Below are 21,567 nucleotides of genomic sequence, written 5' to 3'. Positions count from 1 at the left end.
ATTCATTATCCTTTTGATTAGAGTACTGTGTTGCTTTGTTTCTTTAATAAAACTTTCTTAGTTCTAGTAATCCAGACTCCAACTGAGTGATCCATTTCTGCTGGTTTGGCAACCCAGTTACGGGGTACGTAACATAAGTGGGGTTCTCGTCCGCGATTTTGAACGCTAAATTTGGGACGGAGTAAATTGATTGGGTCAAAAATTCCCGAAAGAAAGAAAAGACAAACAACAGAAATGGAGGCTGAGGAAATTATAAAGGTGCCGACCTTGGAGGCATTAGAGGATGCCAGGAAAGCGGAATTGGCAGCTGTGGCCAAACGGTTGAATCTTGTTAAGGGGAAGTCGACAATGAGGAGAGAGGAGATACACAGAGCTATCGTAGAGCACTATGTACCTAAAGGTGTTTTTCCCCAAGGCGAGCTGGAGGTGGTGTCTATTGAAAAACCTGCTGGAGACGCGGTACAGGTGCAGCTTGAAAAATTGAGAGTCGAGCACGAGTTCCGGGTACGGCAGTTAGAACACGAAGAGAAGCAGTTAGAAAGGCGGGAGAAAGAGAGAGAGTTAGAAAGGCGGGAGAAAGAGAAACAGTTAGAAAGGCAGGAGAGAGAGTTAGAAAGGCAGGAGAGAGAGAGAGAGAGACAGCTGGAGCGAGAGGAGAAACAGAGGGAAAGGGAATTTGAGCTGGAGAAGTTAAAGATAAGGGCAGAGCAGGGGCCCGTGCTGAACCAAGGTGGAGGGTTCCGGGCGACCCAGGAGGTTAGGCTGGTTCCCCCATTTGATGATACCGACGTGGATCGGTACTTTCTCCACTTTGAAAAAGTGGCTATAAGTCAGGACTGGCTGAGGGATAAGTGGGCTGTTTTGCTTCAGAATGTACTGAAAGGGAAAGCCCAAGAAACTTACTCAGCTTTGTCCGCAGAAGATGCCCAGAGGTATGAGGTGGTGAAAGAGGCCATCCTCAGGATTTATGAGTTGGTCCCGGAGGCCTACAGGCAGAGGTTCCGGAATGCGAGGAAGCAGTGGGACCGCACGTATTTAGAGTTTGCCCGTGAGATGCAGACATATTGTGAGCGTTGGTGCGCCTCAAAGGGGGTAGAGGGGGATTATGACAGACTGCTACAGCTGATCCTGATTGAGCAGTTTAAAGGTTGTGTCCCTGAGGGTATGAGACCCTACCTAGATGAGAAAGAGGCAGCCACGTTAGCCGCAACTGCTAAGTTAGCGGATGAGTATGCGTTGACACATAAAATGAAGTTTGCCCCGAGTAAAGGCTACCAGAAGGGTAGTCAGGACGGCGGGGAGAGTCCACCGGAAAAGTCAGAAAGTAAGCCGGGGACTAGTGAGAAGGATAAGGTAGACCAGGAGCAGTCTGGTAGGAAGTCTCCTGGGGTCGTCTGTTATAATTGCGGGAAAGTCGGCCACTTTGCGTCCAGGTGCTTTGCCCCAAAGAAGGAGACGGGAAAAGGAAAAACGGCGATTTTGACTGGCTGTATCGAGCTGGTAAACGAACCGCTAGGGAAGGACAGGTCTGCCAAAGTTCAGGAAGGGCGCGAGAAGTTTATCTTGGCCGGATTGGTGTCGGTGAAGGAGAGGTTAAACCCAGTTCCAGTGCGGATCTGGAGAGACACGGGAGCGTGTCAGTCACTGATATTGAAGAGTGTATTAGAGTTTAGCTCAGAGACCCAGACTGGGGAGGTCAAGGTCAAAGGTATTGGAGAAGGCACAGAGACAGTCCCTTTGCACCAGGTATACTTACAAAGCAACCTGGTCTCTGGACTAGTCACGATCGGAGTGAGGTCCGAATTACCGATGAAAGGCGTGGAAGTCTTGCTCGGTAATGACCTCGCCGGGGGAATCGTGTTCCCAGCCGTGAGATTGACAGGTCAGCCTGCCAGCATTGAGGCCCCGCCCATGGACTCACAGGTTCATCACGGGACTGCGGTAGTAAATTTAGCTGAGACGTTTTTGCCAGCCTTGTACGAGAAGGGCGTAGAAAGTGAAAAGAAGGAGTGTAGTGAGACAAGAGGTAGTGAGGGAGCTGGGACAGACTTAGCATTAACCAGGAAAGAATTTGTGCAGGCGCAGGAGCGGGACGAGGGGCTGATGGTTTTGGTGGAGGAAGAAGTGCTAAGGAAGAAAGGGAGACCAAGTACCGTACCCGCAGATGAGGAATGGGGGGTGGTGCAGAGGAGTTATGGGGATGAGACTTTTAACCTGGCCCACAAGGTACCCCCCGGTGGACATTTTGCGGTACTGGAGGGAACAGTTGGTGGAATCATGAAAGAGGTTTACCGGCTGCACCGGAGGAAGGATGTTATTGATTATGGCTGACACGAACTGAGACGGTCACAGGCTTTTGATATGCTAACAAAGCTAGTCGGTGTTAGCGCGGAAATCGATGAAGCTAGGGTCCCCCCGATAAGAGAAAAAAAACATTTTGAAAAGATGAGTATGGTATCGACCAGATGGGAGAAGGCTATTGTTTTGGCCAGGTCTGCTGATAAGGTCTCTCCCTTAATCCCCAAACAAAGCGACTCGTTAGGAGAAGTAATTAAACGACTCGCACCCGTGTGTTTGATTGTCCCGAGGCGATGCAAAGAACTGGGACGTTGGGTGGTGTCTGTTACACTAGGGTAGCCTAGCGAGCAACATTCATATAGAACGAGTAATTCAGTGACTAAAGGGCTGACGAACAGAGAGGTGTGTATTGGCAATTTAATATGGCTGTCTGAAGCCAGCTTGATAGTGAACCTTGAAAAAAATGAGTTCGGCCACACGAAGGTCACTTACCTGGGAATTGTGGTGACACAGGGGCAGCTGGCAGCGATGCAAGCTACAGTGCAGGCTATCGCTGACCTCCCAACCCCGACAGACAAGAGGGCCCTCAGAAGGCTCTTGGAGGTGGTGGGATTTTAGGAAAAGACTGTGCGAGCACTTGGAATATGGAATATCCATTGATTTGAAATAGATACTGCATCTGTGTACTTGGTGAGAGGTTTATTGTAAAATCAGGCATGCATTTATCCACATTATGTCATTGTTTTGACAAAGTCCACATGCAGTGTTTCATGTTCTGTTGATTGTAGTGTAGTGTGGTGCTTTTCATTGTGTTCATGCGAACGTGAAGTGTGCTGTATACTATTTATACGCCTTGCCTGGTGTCACTAACCATCAGCCATGCTTTTTCAGTTCATTCCCGCTTAGATACTTTGATCTGGTATAATTGATGCTATTGTTTCTTTTCCAGTGAATCCTCAACCCTTTGAGAACCAGGTGACTGAAGTCTCCCCACCAGAGGTTAAAGCACTCATCTGTCACTCGCTCCCTGCAGATGTGAATAGCTACCCCTTCAGTAGTTTCGTCAATGGCCATTTCCAGGTATTGTAACAGACTCTCATTTCGAAGACTTACTGGCAGTGGGAGGGGAAAGCTTTGGACATCTGTGCGGAGCTGAGGGGGGGGGGCTTGCAGAGGAGGATATTCTGACTTGGACCAACAGTGTTTGATGTGAGTGCTAGATCAGTGTGACTGTTTCAAGAATCCTGTACACATCTTTGCTATCAGAGGCTGATGTCTGACCCCCTGACACCCTGGTGTTCACTTGGCAAGCTCTGAAGATCAACTCCAGGAACGACTTTATGAACAACAAAGTGGTAGTGACTTTACAGATCTTCACGCAGTTGAAGGGTAATTGCTTCAATCGCTATTGATAAATATCATCCTTTGACAATTTTCCCTTGATATTTTGACTTACATCATTAAGGGGAGAATGAGCTTTGAGCGTTAAGGAAGAAATCAGACAAAATCAAAGGCTCGTAGGGAAGTTGCCCTGGATAATTCAGCCATTGTTCAGATGTAAAAGGGATGATTTCACATGGTTGCCTTTCGTTTCTAATAACCTCACCAGAGAGGCAAGTAATTATTAGGCTCTATAATGAGTCAACCTGTACCCAAGGAAGTGGTGACCCCCTCCTGTTAGACTGTTTGAGGTAACTTATTCTTTTTTACTTCTCTTCTAATATTTGTATATTTGTAATGCTACTGTGATACTGTAATTTCTTTTGGGATCTATCTAAGAATATCCCAGGCTGTTACAGGAAACAAGGGTGCAGACAGCTGGTGCCCTGACAGAGATTTGTTAAGACCATTGACCACTGATGAGGTTCTTCAAACTGATTTTTTATTAAAGAAAGGTAGTGGATAAACGGGTTATCGACAGGCCAGTGAGATTCACGTCAGTGGTAGGGACATAAATGGAAACGTTCTGAAGCCTAGGATCAATCTATATTTAAAAAGACAGGAATTGATCAGGGATAGTCTACAAGACTTTGTCAGTGGGAGACCTTGCCTGAATAACTTGATTGAATTTTGCCAGAATGTAAATAAATATATAGATGAGGGCAGTATAGTTGGTGTAGTCTACGTGGAGAAGTCCCACAAGTAATTCTGGTCCAAAAGATGGGAACAAATGCAAATTCACAAATTCGATCCAAAATTGACTTGTTTATAGGAGGAAGAGGGTGATGGTTGGGGATTGATTTGTGACCAGCTGTACAGTGCTGGGATCCTTACTGTTTGTTACATACATTGATGCCTTAGGTGTTAATGTAGGTAGTATGGGAACAAGTTTGCAGATGACACAAGAATTTGTGGGCTTCCAGATAGTGTGGAGGGCAGTCTTTGGTGGTAGAATAATATCATTCAGCTAGGAGTTTGGAGGACACTGTTTGGGGAGTGGGGGTGGTTTTACAATATTTAAGAAATATCTAGATGAGCACTTGAATGACTAAGAATCAAGGATAAATGGAAAGCATGATGGTCAGCATGAACAAGCTGGTTCAAAGGGTCAGTTTCTGAGTTGTATAATGCTGTGATCCCATGACTAACTTCTCTATTCCTGGAGGGAATAACGTTTGAAATAATCAGCCAGCTGGTGGTAGAGACAGTGTTATTGGTTGATGCTTAAGTGAAGCCTGGACACCCCAGTGAAAAGGTTTCAGGTACGAGAAGTACGAGGTTTGACAAAGGAGCTTGTCTTTTGAGGGTTGGTTGAGTTAGAGAGCCATGGCTTTAGTGGGGAAGTTGAGGTGGAAGGGATAGTGGAGTGGTTGTTCTGCTGGGAGCGTTGGTACTAGGAGAAAGGTTTCAGTCTGACACTTTGGTATTAGGGAGACAGGTTTCAGTCTTATACTTTGGTATTAAGGAGACAGGTTTCAATCTGCACTTTGGTATTAGGGAGAAAAGTTTCAGTCTGACACTTTGGTACTAGGAGAAAGGTTTCAGACTGACACTTTGGTACTAGGGAGACAGGTTTCAGTCAGATACTTTGGTACCAGGGAGAAAGGTTTCAGTCTGACACTTTGGTACTAGGAGATAGGTTTCAGTCTGATACTTTGGTAATAGGGAGACAGGTTTCAGTCTGACACTTTGGTATTAGGAGACAGGTTTCAGTCTGACACTTTGGTATTAGGAGACAGGTTTCAGTCTGACACTTTGGTACCAGGGAGAAAGGTTTCAGTCTGATACTTAGGTACTAGGGAGACAGGTTTCAGTCTGACACTTTGGTATTAGGAGACAGGTTTCAGTCTGATACCTTGGTACTAGGGAGACAGGTTTCAGTCTGACACTTTGGTATTAGGAGACAGGTTTCAGTCTGACACTTTGGTATTAGGGAGAAAGGTTTCAGTCTGACACTTTGGTACTAGGAGATAGGTTTCAGTCTGATACTTTGGTACTAGGAGACAGGTTTCAGTCTGATACTTTGGTACTAGGGAGACAGGTTTCAGTCTGACACTTTGGTATTAGGAGACAGGTTTCAGTCTGATACTTTGGTACTAGGGAGACAGGTTTCAGTCTGACACTTTGGTATTAGGAGACAGGTTTCAGTCTGACACTTTGGTATTAGGGAGAAAGGTTTCAGTCTGACACTTTGGTACTAGGAGATAGGTTTCAGTCTGATACTTTGGTACTAGGAGACAGGTTTCAGTCCGATACTTTGGTACTAGGGAGACAGGTTTCAGTCTGACACTTTGGTATTAGGAGACAGGTTTCAGTCTGACACTTTGGTATTAGGGAGAAAGGTTTCAGTCTGACACTTTGGTACTAGGAGATAGGTTTCAGTCTGATACTTTGGTACTAGGAGATAGGTTTCAGTCTGATACTTTGGTACTGGGGAGGAAGGTTTCAGTCTGACACTTTGGTACTAGGAGACAGGTTTCAGTCTGACACTTTGGTACTAGGAGATAGGTTTCAGTCTGACACTTTGGTATTAGGGAGAAAGGTTTCAGTCTGACACTTTGGTACTGGGGAGAAAGGTTTCAGTCTGACACTTTGGATACCGGGGGAACAGTTTCTTACGCTGGTGCTGAAGTACTAGAGGGGCTGGCACTGATGAGCAAGTTCGGATACTAATGTTAATGAACTTCAGTTTGATACCAAGCTGACCTTGAAGGTCCAGTTAGATTCCTCATGATCAGGTATCAGTAAACGTTCTCATTTTCACTCTGGTTAAGAGTAGCAAACAAAAATAGAAAAATGGGCAATTTCAGCCAGTTCTTGCTTTCCCATCTGAGGGACGTATGCAGTTCTGCAGAATCAGGGTGATTAGGATATGGCTTGAAACAATGCAAACATTCCTTGAATTATGGTTGTGATGAGAATTTAAGATTGGAGATGGGAGAAGATGAACTACCATATAATATTCTTTTCCCAGATAGGTAATGAGTAATGTAATGTAATGTAATTTGTACCGTGCTGGAAATATGTTAAACATTTAATGAAACTTTGATCTCTTTACAAGGAAATTATGTCATGAATCAGATGTTAGATTACCTTATTACGAAACAATCGGGACTTGCTTTCATAATTACACAGGTATATACCTAAAATATTCCGGTCAATCATTTCTAGAAATTCTCTAAATGTATTTAAAGTGAAGGAGTTTGTTTCTGAAGAATCCAAGTAGAGAAGTTCCAAGTGGAACTCACTTCAGGGGTGCCCTGGTCCCACCACTGGTTCGGTGGCCTTGGGAGATGCAGTAAATGCTCAGTTAATGGAAACTGGCAGACCGGGGTTCCAGGTTGCCGTCTAATACAATAGTTCCAGTTACCATCGATGACTTGTGACAGTGAGAGAAGGTGCAATCTGGGATGAGAGCTCCAATAACGGGAGGCTTTCTTTCTGAGTGCAGGGCAGAAGATGGAGGTCCAGGCAGTGATGCACCAGCAGCACTGCAGATGGACTTTGACAATATTCCATTAAATGAGGAATGTGAAGCCTGGGTTAAGGAAGAGTCAGGTATTTAAACACGAGAACCCATAGGAGAATGGAAACCTGTGGTCAGATAAAGTCGCAGGTGCTGCTGGGCACACGACCTGATGAAGGGTCTCAACCGAAAGTGTTGACTGTTCATTTCCCTCCATAGTTGCTGCCTGGCCTGCTGAGTTCCTTCAGCGTGTTGGTGTTGCTGGAGTGAACAAATGAAAGATGGGAGACAGAACCAACAACTATGTTGTGGCCACTGGCAGTGAAGAGATTGGGTTATCACTAGAAGTTGTTTTACAAGGGAAGTGGGTAACAACATCTGAAGGATATAACTTCATTGGATGCTTTTCGTGGGTTCACCCTCTTGAAGGCTGCTCACACGTCAGCCTCAGAGACTGAAATGGTAGGATCATCGGTGTTGTTGGAGTTTGTGATGGTTCCTCCTTATTTTGATGGTCAGGGAGAGCATAGAAGGCATTGAGCTCATCTGGAACCCTGCTGTCACCTACGTTGCTTGATTTAACTTCATAAGAGGGTTCCGTTTGGGTGGAACTCAGGAATAGGAAGGGTGCAGTCACACTGATGGGATTGTGCTACAGACCCTCCATTAGCCACCAGGACATTGAGGAACAGTTATGTAATCAGATTATGGAAATATGTAAAAATAATAGGTTTATTGTCATGGGGGATTTCAATTTCCCTAATATAAACTGGGACTTTCTCAGTGTAAGGAGCTATGCACTAGTTTCATCAGTAAGTCTACATCTATAATTAGACTTGACCAAGTTCAACACTGAAAAGAATGACTCACATAAATATTCATGGGGGAGCTAAGCTACATACAATATTTATCATTAGTCATTCACAAACGACAGAAGAAAAAATATAAGCAGAGCGAAGCGTAGTATACTATTATGTATTGCAAAGTACTGCTGCTGCAAAACAACAAATTTCTAAACATTTGCCGGTGAAATTAAAGCTGATTCAGATTCTGACTTTGACAACTGGCCCAACCATTTACTAACCAAATACTGATATGTACACCAGTTCTGTGAGGATTTCAAAAGGTATCATCTACCTTAATGTGTTCTGGTAACCATTCAGCTGGCACCAGACTGGTGGGAGATGTTTCCTGTGAAAACATCTCACTGCTCTCGGGTTGTAAAAGATAACCTGCTGCTTTGTTTGGCAGTAAAATAATCATGATGTACCTTTTTTCATTACGGTAGGGGTTTAAAGAATTGAAGGGTAGCTACATGCCACTTACCAACAAGATTGTGTGCATGTAATTTTAGGCACGTTTTGCATAGGTTCACCACTCTGCTGTAAACGGCTGTTTTGGTTGCTGCTGTGCTACTGCTCTCAGGTAAAGTAATCTCAGTATCCTGAAGAAATGCATATCTCTGGATCACTGGTGAAGATACAGTCACGATGCCTCCTGAATTGAACAGCCAAGTGGCCACTATTAGGAAGGAATTTCACTGTTAGGAATTGAGAGACCACATTGAACAGGGATCAAAAGGGACTAATTTTATTTCACTTTCTACATAGGAGCCTCACTTTGAAGTTCTGGACCAGCCTCTGCAGCAACCTCTCACTCGACTGCAGGGAGCAGAGCGACAGGCAGCTTTGGAGCTTTTCAAATTGGTTAGTACCAACTCTGACAATCCACAGTCAAAGTATTCATATCAGCTATGGTCTGATGAACTCGCCCACTCTTTACAAGAATCTCTTGTAAGTTTTGCCTCTCTTGGTTTCCCTAACCACCACCACCATCGGATTTTGAACACCAACCTTCTGTTACATAGATTTATTTCAATCACCTGTGGATTATCTTTCTTATAAAAGTAAAGAGGTGAACAGGACAGGTAGAAAGTGTGATCACCTAACCCTCAATCTCTGTCACAGCCAGAAGTGGATATAAAGAAATTATACTTTATAGTTACTTGTTAATATTTTCCTTTAAAAAAAAAGGTCATTATCAAGTAGAGCAACTGGGACAGAGGAAAAATAAACAAGAATGCAAAAGTAATGATGAAATAATGACTCCATATCTATTCAATAATTATTGATTCAAGATCTCAGAATATTCCAATTTGGTTAGTGTTCAGCAAACATCTGATGAGGTCCCGTATATTGTATATAATGTATATTGGGGACAAGCATGGACAGGAAGTGATTGAGAGATAAGAGATGGGGTGGGGGGTGGTAGGGATGACTATTAATGAAGGCAGTGTGCCATACTCAAACATTATCTCTGGTTATGTCCTCTCCTTTTGGGAAAACAGATTCTGTTCACATGATTCTACAAGCCTTGAGAATCCTTAACATTTCCCCAGGCCCCATGAACACACACTGCCGCAATCTGTAAGCTCACAACCTAGATCATTTTAAACAAGGGCAAGGAACGTCTACCTTATTACATTTTACTCATGATGCAATGCTCCTCGCTGTTGAACAAAGTGTGGAAGCACTGCTTAGAGTAAGCAGAGCAGACAATGCAGTCTGGTTGGAGGGCTCAAATCTCCATCACCGGGGCTTTTGGTAGCAACACCACTGAACTAATTAGTCCAAGCATGAAGGGTATTGGTATTGGTTTACAATCGTCATGTGTACAGCTTGTCTTGCACACTATTCATACAGATCACAGTGTACAGTATTGAGCTAGAATAAGGTAAAATAATAACAATAATAACAAAGTGTAAAAGCTACCAAAGAGAGGCAGCAAAAGGACAAAGTGCAAGATCATAACAAGGTAGATGGTGAGACCAAGAGTACATCTTATCATAAAAGAACTCCGTTCAAGAGTCTGATAGCAAGGAGCCTGGGACAAAGTCTGCCCTTGAGCCTGGTTGGTGATATGTACTTTCAGGCTGTTGTATCTTTTGCCCAGTGGGAGACAGGAGAAGACACCAGCCAGGGTCTGCAGCAGGAATTCACCAGATAAACATGCCTAGCCTCATGCCCCACACCCAAGTCTACTGTTACAGAGGTACAATACCTGTCCATGGCACAATTAGTAGGAATGACCATTGCATGTTTTTGTGGAGACAATGTCCTGTCTTCATGCCAGTGACCATCTCTGATACATTGGGTGCACTGCAGTCATGCTGAACATAAACAGATCTGACAACTGAAAAGTGGGCATCCATGAGGTCCTCTGGATCGTTAGGTGCAGTATAAGTTCATACTGCCGCAGTATGTAAGCTCACAGCCTGGGTCATCCCTCATTCTACCTTTGCTATCAACCCTAATTCAGTGAAAGACGGAGGGTGCTTGCTGGGAGCAGCACTAGATGTATCCAAGCATGACGTGCCAGGATTGAAGTAAGCTTGCTAACACAAGCAACGGACAGTGCTAAATGATACCATAATGAATGGATCAGACAGAAACCTGCTGGATATAGTCTTGTAGCTGATGGGTAAATAAACAGTTAGCGAAAGGGGAAAGCTCCAATGACATCACCGTCTTTGTGATAGTGGGCCTAGCAGGTGAGTGCAAAAGATAAGTCAGAATCATTCACAGCCTGGAATGCTGAGGGGGTGATTCATCTCAGATCCCACCATCACAGATGGGATCTGGTTATATACTGTACCTAGGTATGTAGACATTTGCGGAGTATACACGATGGACCAAGCACCCTGATTCTTCTCCTCGATCTTATGGTCTTGTCATAAACAAAGAGGCTATTTTCATTGGCTGGGGAGTTTGGCCTTATTGGAATCTGGAGGAGGATTTCAAGTTATGTAGGGTGAATTGTCAGTGTTAGTATAGAATCTGAGGAAAGGGGAAATGTTGGATATAAGTTTCTATCACAATCTGTAAGAATCTAGAAATTGTTCTTTGCAGTTTCGAGGATCACGCTGATGATGTTTGTAAAAGTCAGGTAGGGAGTACAAACATCAACTGCAAGGTTCTCAAAACAGCATTAGAACATAGAACAGTACAGCACATTACAGGCCCTTCGGCCCACAATGTTGTGCCAACCATCAAACCCTGCCTCCCATATAAGCCCCCACCTTAAATTCCTCCGTATACCTGTCTAGTAGTCTCTTAAATTTCACTAGTGTATCAACCTCCACCACTGACTCAGGCAGTGCATTCCACACACCAACCACTCTCTGAGTTAAAAAACCTTCCTCTAATATCCCCCTTGAACTTCCCACCCCTTACCTTAAAGCCATGTCCTCTTGTATTGAGCAGTGGTGCCCTGGGAAGACGTGCTGGCTGTCCCCCCTATCTGTTCCTCTTAATATCTTGTATACCCCTATCATGTCTCCTCTCATCCTCCTTCTCTCCAGAGAGTAAAGCCCTAGCTCCCTTAACCTCTGATCATAATGCATACTCTCTAAACCAGGCAGCATCCTGGTAAATCTCCTCTGTACCCCTTCCAATGCTTCCACATCCTTCCTATAGTGAGGCGACCAGAACTGGACACAGTACTCCAAGTGTGGCCCCACCAGAGTTTTATAGAACTGCATCATTACCCCGTGACTCTTGAAGTCTATCCCTCGACTTATGAAAGCTAACACTCCATAAGCTTTCTTAACCACCCTATCTACCTGTGAGGCACCTTTCAGGGATCTGTGGACATGTACCCCCAGATCCCTCTGCTCCTCCACACTACCAAGTATCCTGCCATTTACTTTGTACTCTGCCTTGGAGTTTGTCCTTCCAAAGTGTACCACTTTACACTTCTCCGGGTTGAGCTCCATCTGCCACTTCTCAGCCCACTTCTGCATCCTATCAATATCTCTCTGCAATCTTCGACAATCCTCTACACTATCTACAATACCACCAACCTTTGTGTCATCTGCAAACTTGCCAACCCACCCTTCTACCCCCACATCCAGGTTGTTAATAAAAATCATGAAAAGTAGAGGTCCCAGAACAGATCCTTGTGGGACACCACTAGTCACAACCCTCCAATCCGAATGTACTTCCTCCACCACAACCCTCTGCCTTCTGCAGGCAAGCCAATTCTGAATCCACTTGGCCAAACTTCCCTGGACCCCATGCATTCTGACTTTCTGAATAAGTCTACCATGTGGAACCTTGTCAAATACCTTACTAAAATCCATATAGATCACATCCACTGTACTACCCTCATCTATATGCCTGGTCACCTCCTCAAAGAACTCTATCAGGCTTGTTAGACACGATCTGCCCTTCACAAAACCATGCTGACTGTCCCTGATCAGACCATGGTTCTCTAAATGCCTACAGATCCTATCTCTAAGAATCTTTTCCAACGGCTTTCCCACCACAGACGTAAGGCTCACTGGTCTATAATTACCCGGACTATCCCTACTAACTTTTTTGAACAAGGGAACAACATTCGCCTCCCTCCAATCCTCCGGTACCATTCCCATGGACAACGAGGACATAAAGATCCTAGCCAGAGGCTCAGCAATCTCTTCCCTCGCCTCGTGGAGCAGCCTGGGGAATATTCCGTCAGACCCCGGGGACTTGTCCGTCCTAATGTATTTTAACAACTCCAACACCTCCTCTCCCTTAATATCAATATGATCCAGAACATCAACCTCACTCATATTGTCCTCACTGTCATCAAGTTCTCTCTCATTGGTGAATACCGAAGAGAAGTATTCATTGAGGACCTCGCTCACTTCCACAGCCTCCAGGCACATCTTCCCACCTTTATCTCTAATCGGTCCTACCTTCACTCCTGTCAACCTTTTGTTCTTTACATAATTGAAGAATGCCTTGGGGTTTTCCTTTACCCTACTTGCCAAGGCCTTCTCATGCCCCCTTCTTGCCAGTATTGTCAGAATTTCTCATGTAATCCCACTTAAGTGACATTATTGTCCCTCATTAAAGTCTTGTCTTAACGTATCTCTACATTGAGCTCCTGAAGGGACATAAACCTAGATGAGCGAAGCTCTTTTCATTACAGGGAGTATTGCTACTAGGTGAGTGAGCACCACATGGGGTAAGAGATGAGAGAGCATACCAGGAATACAGAGGATCCTGAAGGAGCTGGTTAAGGAGAGTATCTGCAGGAGGCATGATGTTTGTGCAAGGGGCCATGGAGCTATGGTGAGAAGTAAGCAGAAGGAATGTGACTGATGGGTTTAGTCTAGTGAGAGCTGGGAAAGAACTGAAAGCCTCCTCCTGTCTTGTAAAAGTATATGTTTATATAGCAGAGGCTGCTGGTAAAGTTTGTAGTATTCTATGTATGTTTGATAGCTTCCTACCTGCCCATGTATGGCATTTTCACTTCACGTAGAAACTGTCAGACGCTGCCATCTCCCTCTTTAGTACCATGTGTTACATGCACTTTTTAAGCTCCCCTTTTCCTTTTCCTTTTAGGTTCTGCGGTTTCAACAAGAAGAATTCCTCCAAGGCAGGAAGGAAATCATCCTTGGGAATTTTATTGTGCAGAAGGGAATCTCCAATCCCAGACTCCGGAATGAGATCTACTGCCAGGTGGCGAACCAGACCTGGAAGAACCGTGACATGGAAGAGTGGCAGCGAGCCTGCCTTCTGATGACCACCTGCCTGAGCTGTCTGCAGCCTTCGCCTGAGCTCGAGAAGCCTCTGCTCAAGTGAGAGAGAGTGTTACGTGGAAAGTGCAGGGTGGGGACAGAGAAACAAGAAGCAATCTGTCAGCTTCAGTGATTCAGTGAATGTTTGGCCAGAAGGACCAACGCCTTCCCATCTGTTATCGGGTTTCTGTACCATCCATAATCTCAGGAACACTTCCTTACCATTTCTCTTTTTCACTGCTTAATTTTTATTTTTTTAAATTGTGATTTTGACATCTTGCTGCCAGAAAACAACACATTTCCTGACCATGTTAGTGATAAACCGGATTCCGATTCGGACTCAGCTCAGTCCTGACCATGTCAGTGCTAAATAAACCGGATTCCGATTTGGATTCAGCACAGTCCTGACCACAGCCAGGTTTAAAGGACCCTTGTACAAGCTGCTCTTTTGTCCATCCCAGTGACCGTACTCCAATACAGGCTCCTATTCTAAGATACGCCTTTAAAACCACCTCTTTGACTAGTACTAATGTCACCCTCTTTGGTATCTTCTCTTATCTGATTGAGCTCCTGTACAGTTTCTTTCAAATGTTACAGCAGGACAAGGAGACATCTCAGCCCACCCTTTCTGAACCATTGTTTGTGTTCCACACTTGCTTCACTCCTGCTCACCTCCCTTCACACTGCTTTGTCAACATTTTCCATTATCCCTTCTCCATGACCTGCGAAGCTTTCTCGTACACTTTGCCCAGTGGAAGATATAAGAACACTATTGGCTGTGGGATTAAACCACAGAAAGTGCAAAGATCTGGAAGCAGTGCACTTCATATACTGTAGGGTCTGAATGTATTCAAGGCTGAGTGAGTTTGGACTACAGGGAAATCAAATGTTATTGGTACCAGGGTGGAGGGTGAAGTTGAGACCTGCTATGGTCATTATTGAATGGTGGGGTAGAGTCCACATAGCCAGTCCTGGTCCTGTTTGGGGAACATTGTCAAATTCCCACTTCTTTAGAATGGTCTACGTGTGTGAAATCTTCAAAATGCTTGATGGTCTAGAACAGATTCTGTACAAGGTAACCTCTATTCTTACATTTCTCTATTCTGATTAGAATAGTGCAAAAGAGCTTTACTCTGATCTAGCCCATGCTGAAGGGGCCCTAGAAATATTTGATGGGGTGGTGTCAAAGGGGCTTTATTGCACAACTGACTGATGTTGTACCTGTTCTATGACTGGTGAGACAGAATTAAGTTAGGCCATTCGGCTACAAAAAATTCTGGTCCTTGCAGTTAGATCATAGCTAATCCACAACTTAACCTCGTCTGTCATTTGCAAATGAGAATCTCACTTTCTGATTCTAGAGGTAAGTGAAATATTGATCTTCATCCTTGGGCCCCACCAACCCCCTACCCATTAAACCACTCTCCATCATTGCAACTTCCAGGCAGCCTCCTGACCCACCAATCCGCAGTCTCCTCAACATTGTAATGGTCTCCAAACCTGGTAACCTTCATTAAATGTTTGTACGTTTTCCCCCTGACTGTGTGGGTTTCCTCTGGGTGCTCTGGTTTCCTCCCACATTCCAAAGACTTATGGTGAGGGTCAATGAGTTGTGGGCCTGCTATGTTGGTGACACTTGCCCAGCACAACCCTCGCTGGTGTGATTTGACACCAAACAATGCATTTCACTGTATGTTTTGATGTGCAAGTGACAAATAAAGCTAAGCTTTCTTTCTTTAAATGCTCTCCTGATCTCTTGCTATGTCCTGGTCTTTAGTATCCCATCCTCCCTTGCTCCCAGTTGCTGATCTTCCAACATCCCAAAATCTAGCCATGCTGCACTTTCTGTGTAATTCTAACACTTTTTCTGCACGCTGTTAGTGTGTTACCATGTACCACTTCAACACACTGTGTAATGATTTGCTGTATGTGAACAGTGTGCAAGACAAGCTTTTCACTATACCTCAGTACACATGGTAATAGTAAGTTCCACTTCCTACAATCACAACAAAGGCTGGTCTCAGTCTCCCAGTCATCCCACAGCTTTCACCATCACCTTCAAATGCAAGGCTTGTGTCACCCTCTGCTTACTCCAAACACCAGCCTGATGAGAAGGAGCAGGTTTGTCAATGGCCAGTCTGCAATCAAGCTCGGGCGTGAAGTTAGACCGACCCAAACAGTACCCAGCACACCTGGTTGTTCTGTCACATCTTTCTCATTGGTGATTGTATTAAATTATTTAACCGCCTTTACTATTTGAACATCTCCCCTTCTCTGAGATCTTCTCTATTCAAGGGTTAACAAAGCAAACCCCTGCTGCACTTCCACATTATTTAACCCTAATATGATTTATTGAATCCTTGCTTCAGCCCTTTGACACAGTGAATACTTCTGGTGATGGCTGCCCACAGTGAATAACTGTGCACCGGTACACTTTGTAGCTAAAGTTCTTTACAGTCGTAATATATTTCTTGGCAACACTTACAACACACTGGAGGAACTCAGCAGGTCGGGCAGCATCCGTGGAAACGATCGGTCAATGTTTCGGGCTGGAACCCTTCGTCAGGACTGTAGAGGGAGGAGGCAGAGACCCTGTAAAGAGGGTGGGGAGAGGGTGGGAAGGAGAAGGCTGGTAGGTTCCAGGTGAAAAACCAGTAAGGGGAAAGATAAAGGGGTGGGGGAGGGGAAGCAGGGAGGGGATCGGCAGGAAAGGTGAAGAAGGAATAGGGGAAAACACAATGGGTAGTAGAAGGAGGCGAAACCATGAAGGAGGTGATAGGCAGCTGGGGGATGGGGCAGAGTGAAATAGGGATAGGGGAAGGGAAGGGGAGGGAATTACCGGAAGTTGGAGAATTCTACGTTCATACCAAGGGGCTGGAGACTACCTAGACGGTGTATGAGGTGTTGCACCTCCAACCTGAGTTTAGCCTCATCATGGCAGTCGAGGAGGCCATGTATGGACATATCAGAATGGGAATAGGGCCTCTGCCCCTTCCCTCTTCAGTCCTGACAAAGGGTTCTGGCATGAAACGTCGACCGATCGTTTCCACGGATGCTGCCCGACCTGCTGAGTTCCTCCAGCGTGTTGTGAGTGTTGCTTTGACCCCAGCATCTGCAGAGTATTTTGTGTTTAATATACGTCTTCTCACTTTTCCTTACACAGGGACCAACATTTCCAGCAGTCTTTTAAATTCCCTTTTTAGTCCTGTCCTCTAATGCTTTCTGAATTTTGCCCTCTAACTAGTTATTTAGATCCATTTAGAAAGCACTCCAGTAGTTAATCATCCTTAAATTGTAGGTAGATGACCTCATACCTACTAACACTGAGTTATTTTCATTCACAACCTATCAGTGTATTTTACAACTGCAGCATGATCCTTGCTCTGCACTGGCAGATTTACTGGCACCTGATTCATATTGTACTTTAGCTGGGAGAGTGTGAATAGACGAACAAAAAGATCTATTCTGTGTCTGGTCCATGTTGTATCCACCTGCTGGTGCTGATATTGTTCATTTTTGTCTGTAATAGAAATGATTTCACCTTATTGTAGTAATATCCTTCAGTCAAGCAGGTGAAAGGTAATGGTCTCCTGACTGTGTCTATGGTCTGCAGTAACACAGAATGACCACGTGTTGTTCTCACGCAGGTACGTGTCCGATCACATCATGGAAGAGTACAGGGCTGTGTGTCAACACAAAGCCCTTAGTGCCATGCAGTGCGTTCAGAACAGGGCCTTCCCACCCACCCAGCTAGAATGGACAGCCAATCACAGGCGAGGACAGATGGTGGTGGACATCCACGTCTCTCATGGTACTTACATGAATACAGTAATATCATTGACTCAGCTTTACAGCTTGAAATGCATAATTTTATAAATTAACTGTTAAAAGATCCTCTTTAAGATAGGAACCCTTTATTGTTCCTAATTCCCTTTCAATTCAGTCCTGAAACTGCAATGCATTGGGTGTGTTTGGTTAAGGTGTTAAAAGAAGGTTGTGCATCAGTTTGTTTACCATCTGGTACAGGTCAAAGATCCCACAAAGATCCTCCAACCAGCTCTCCTTTTTAACACTTGAAACAGCAAGTAGATTCACTGATCACTAATCTCAGTACAGTGTATGATTAGAATTGCTGCTGAAATCACTTTCACAGAAATAGTGTCCAGAGTTTGTGGGCAGAAGTTTTGCATTTTTGTAAATTCTATAAACAATGCACTGAAACACAAACATCAAAATCTGTAAGAAATGTGGTTCCTCTGTAGATTCATTTCCGCATAAGTTTGGACCAGTTATTATACTTTGATTAGACTTTCCTGGTAACTTTTCTATTGCAAATATCCGTGTCCAGATTTATAATGGTAAGTCCCCATAGAAGTCTATCCCAATGTAATCAGCTTATCTTATTAAACCCCTTCAAAATGTGTATCATCTTCACCATCCTCTCAGTTAGGTGAATAAATAAATCCTCAGATGTTAATAGCCTCAGCTATCATTTGACATCTGTCAGTGACTCCCTGCTGAACCTTCACCATGACATTAGCATAGTGAACAAGCTAGAGAAGAACTCGGTATTTTAAAACCGCAAACACGAGGAAATCTGCAGATGCTGGAAATTCAAGCAACACACATAAAAGTTGCTGGTGAACGCAGCAGGCCAGGCAGCATCTCTAGGAAGAGGTACAGTCGACGTTTCAGGCCGAGACCCTTCGTCAGGACTAACTGAAAGAAGAGCTAGTAAGAGATTTGAAAGTGGGAGGTGGGGGAGATCCGAAATGATAGGAGAAGACAGGAGGGGGAGGGATGGAGCCAAGAGCTGGACAGGTGAGTGGCAAAAGGGATACGAGAGGATCATGGGACAGGAGGCTGAGGGAGAAAGAAAGGGGGAGGGGTGAAGCCCAGAGAATGGGCAAGGAGTATAGTGAGAGGGACAGAGGGAGAAAAAGGAGAGAGAGAAAAAGAATATATATATATAATAAATAACAGATGGGGTACGGAGGGAGGAGGGGCATTAACGGAAGTTAGAGAAGTCAATGTTCATGCCATCAGGTTGGAGGCTACCCAGACGGAATATAATGTGTTGTTCCTCCAACCTGATTGTGGCTTCATCTTGACAGTAGAGGAGGCCGTGGATAGACATATCAGAATGGGAATGGGACGCCAGGTCTCACTACCATTCAGGGCCCCAGACAGTCCTTCCAGGTGAGGCGACACTTCATCTGTGAGTTGGCTGGGGATATATACCGCGTCCGGTGTTCCCGATGCAGCCTTCTATATATTGGCGAGACCCGGCGCAGACTGGGAGACCGGTTCGCTGAACACCTACGCTCTGTCCGCCAGAGAAAGCAGGATCTCCCAGTGGCCACACATTTTAATTCCACATCCCATTCCCATTCTGACATGTGTATCCACGGCCTCCTCTACTGTAAAGATGAAGCCACACTCAGGTTGGAGGAACAACACCTTATATTCCATCTGGCTAGCCTCCAACCTGATGGCATGAACATTGGCTTCTCTAACTTCCGTTAAGGCCCCTCCTCCCCCTCGTACCCCATCCGTTATTTATTTATATACACACATTCTTTTTCTCTCTCTCTCCTTTTTCTCCCTCTGTCCCTCTCACTATACTCCTTGCCCATCCTCTGGGCTTCCCCCCTCCCCCTTTCTTTCTCCCTCGGCCTCCTGTCCCATGATCCTCTCATATCCCCTTTGCCAATCACCTGTCCAGCTCTTGGCTCCATCCCTCCCCCTCCTGTCTTCTCCTATCATTTTGGATCTCCCCCTCTCCCTCCCACTTTCAAATCTCTTACTAGCTCTTCTTTCAGTTAGTCCTGACGAAGGGTCTCAGCCTGAAACGTCGACTGTACCTCTTCCTAGAGATGCTGCCTGGCCCGCTGCGTTCACCAGCAACTTTTATGTGTGTTATTCAGTATTTTAATTTTGTCTGTGTTTTGCTCAAGGTTTCCAACATCTGCAGAATCTCTTGTGTTAATGATTAGCATTCTCTTGACTTCAGCATGTTATACACATTTGTAAAACCTATGATCCCAAAAGTATTAATATTTTTATTGGCTTGTTCTTTCTTTGGATTGGCTGAAAAGCGATTTGAAATATGGAAGTGTTGTGCAGATGTGCCCTCTTGCACATTACTGACTGCATATGCCGAACATCCTGTAGCCTACCAGAGAAACAGATTCCCCACTGAACTCGCCCCTATCGGTCCCAGTTTCACTCTTGCCCCGGCTGCTTTTTCTCTATTAAATGCAGTCGTGAACAACAGCCAGATCAGAAAAGCTGATCAAGTCAACTAGTTCCCAAAGAAATCTCTAATAGGCCAATCAGATGGTTCACTGCTGCTCAGCGACAGAACACAAAAAAATCATGTGTACAATTAAGAAGCATTAAAAAATAGTAGAGATACTGGAGTCATGATGATCACGATGAAGTCTGCTGGAGAGAGACATTTATACTTGGTCAAGGATGAGGCGATCGGCAATGATGGACAAATTATACCTCCACTACTCAAATGCTTGGAAATAGGGGTTCAGTTGGAGATCTTTTACAGTTAACTTCATTTTCTCTCACCAGAGGAAACACTTGCAACAGAGGTGGAGTCCTGGACAACAGGAGAAGAACTTGGAAACTGGATTTTAAAATTCCGGTATGTGAAAATGTTGACAAGGCATCCAGTGTACAGATGTGCCTAAGAAAGAGAGAGTAGGCCAGTCATATAGTGGAGTTATACCAGTGGGGGCACTCTGTATAGATACACCCGCTGCCATCAGACATACACTCAGATCACGTACAACAATTCCCGTCACAACCGTGATACTTTCAGCAATGATGCACAGCGTGCAGTATTAAAAATACCCAATGCAGGCACAGCTTTACTCAGCATGAGAAACACAAACACAGGTGAAACACAGTGACATACGTAATGTAGTTCAAAATCAAAACCATAATCATCTATTGTTCGATTTGTAACCTGTCTCTGTAAGCCTTGTGTCTCTGTAGTCTTGCATTGCATAGTGCATTAATGTGGTGACCTTAGCTCTATGGCACTGGCTGTGAAGTGTTGTCACAGACCAGTGACGGTGCTGTGTGGGCGCCTGGTAAATACATCGGAAGTGAAGTTTACCGTTTCTACATGTTAGTGTGGCCGGCAGTGCATCACGGTTATCCTAATTTGAGAGGCAATTGTCATGCACAGAACTCCTCTATCACGTGATTGGAGGGGAGGGGAGGGTCAGGGGAGGATTCCACTAGGAATGAATGTGAATAGGTATGAAATTATGTTCTGTATTTGCCTGAAAGAGTGCATATCCAACAAGTCTGAAGAAACCAAAACCATGTCGGGCCACTTGATTGGCACCTCACACTCTACCTTAGATACTCTCCCTACCTGCCTTCTGCATTCTGTTGTTGTAATGTCTACAGGAGCACAGCGACTTCTCAAGGTTTTTACAGTGGCACTGTTCAAAACTGTGACCTCTATCACCAAGAATGACCGTGCCAGAAAGGACCTGGGAAAGTCGAAACCTCATGGTTGTCTCCAACTCACATGATATCCTGACATTAAAATATATCACATCTTCTTTCATTGCACTAATCTCCCTTCCCTGGCTACACTGTGGGAACACGGTCAGTTCAGGAATGGCACCAGGGCAAGATGATGGCTCACCACCCCCTTCACAAGGATATTACCCATGTCCCATGTGTGGATTTCAAAAATTCCTTTCAGATCCTCCATTGCTAGTTTAAGTGCCCCAACTTTATCATTCCTTAACTTTCCAAACTCTAG

At 44.7% G+C, this 21,567-nt stretch overlaps 1 protein-coding gene across 2 annotated transcripts in view; it reads left to right on the top strand.

The window, feature by feature from the left end:
* The window catches only part of myo15b (myosin XVB), a 210,376-nt gene that overhangs the window by 31,485 nt on the left and 157,324 nt on the right, over positions 1 to 21,567 (top strand). For both annotated transcript variants that reach the window (XM_072242387.1, XM_072242388.1), the window contains 5 exons: positions 3,248 to 3,378; positions 8,815 to 8,910; positions 13,594 to 13,829; positions 17,417 to 17,580; positions 20,355 to 20,427. In XM_072242387.1, the coding sequence (XP_072098488.1) occupies positions 3,248 to 3,378; positions 8,815 to 8,910; positions 13,594 to 13,829; positions 17,417 to 17,580; positions 20,355 to 20,427 (700 nt within the window). The remainder of the gene's footprint in view (positions 1 to 3,247; positions 3,379 to 8,814; positions 8,911 to 13,593; positions 13,830 to 17,416; positions 17,581 to 20,354; positions 20,428 to 21,567) is intronic.

Source organism: Mobula birostris, chromosome 24 (genome assembly GCF_030028105.1).
Source record: "Mobula birostris isolate sMobBir1 chromosome 24, sMobBir1.hap1, whole genome shotgun sequence".
Classification (NCBI taxonomy): Eukaryota; Metazoa; Chordata; class Chondrichthyes; order Myliobatiformes; family Myliobatidae; genus Mobula; species Mobula birostris.
This window is presented reverse-complemented; position numbering and strand designations above follow the sequence as displayed.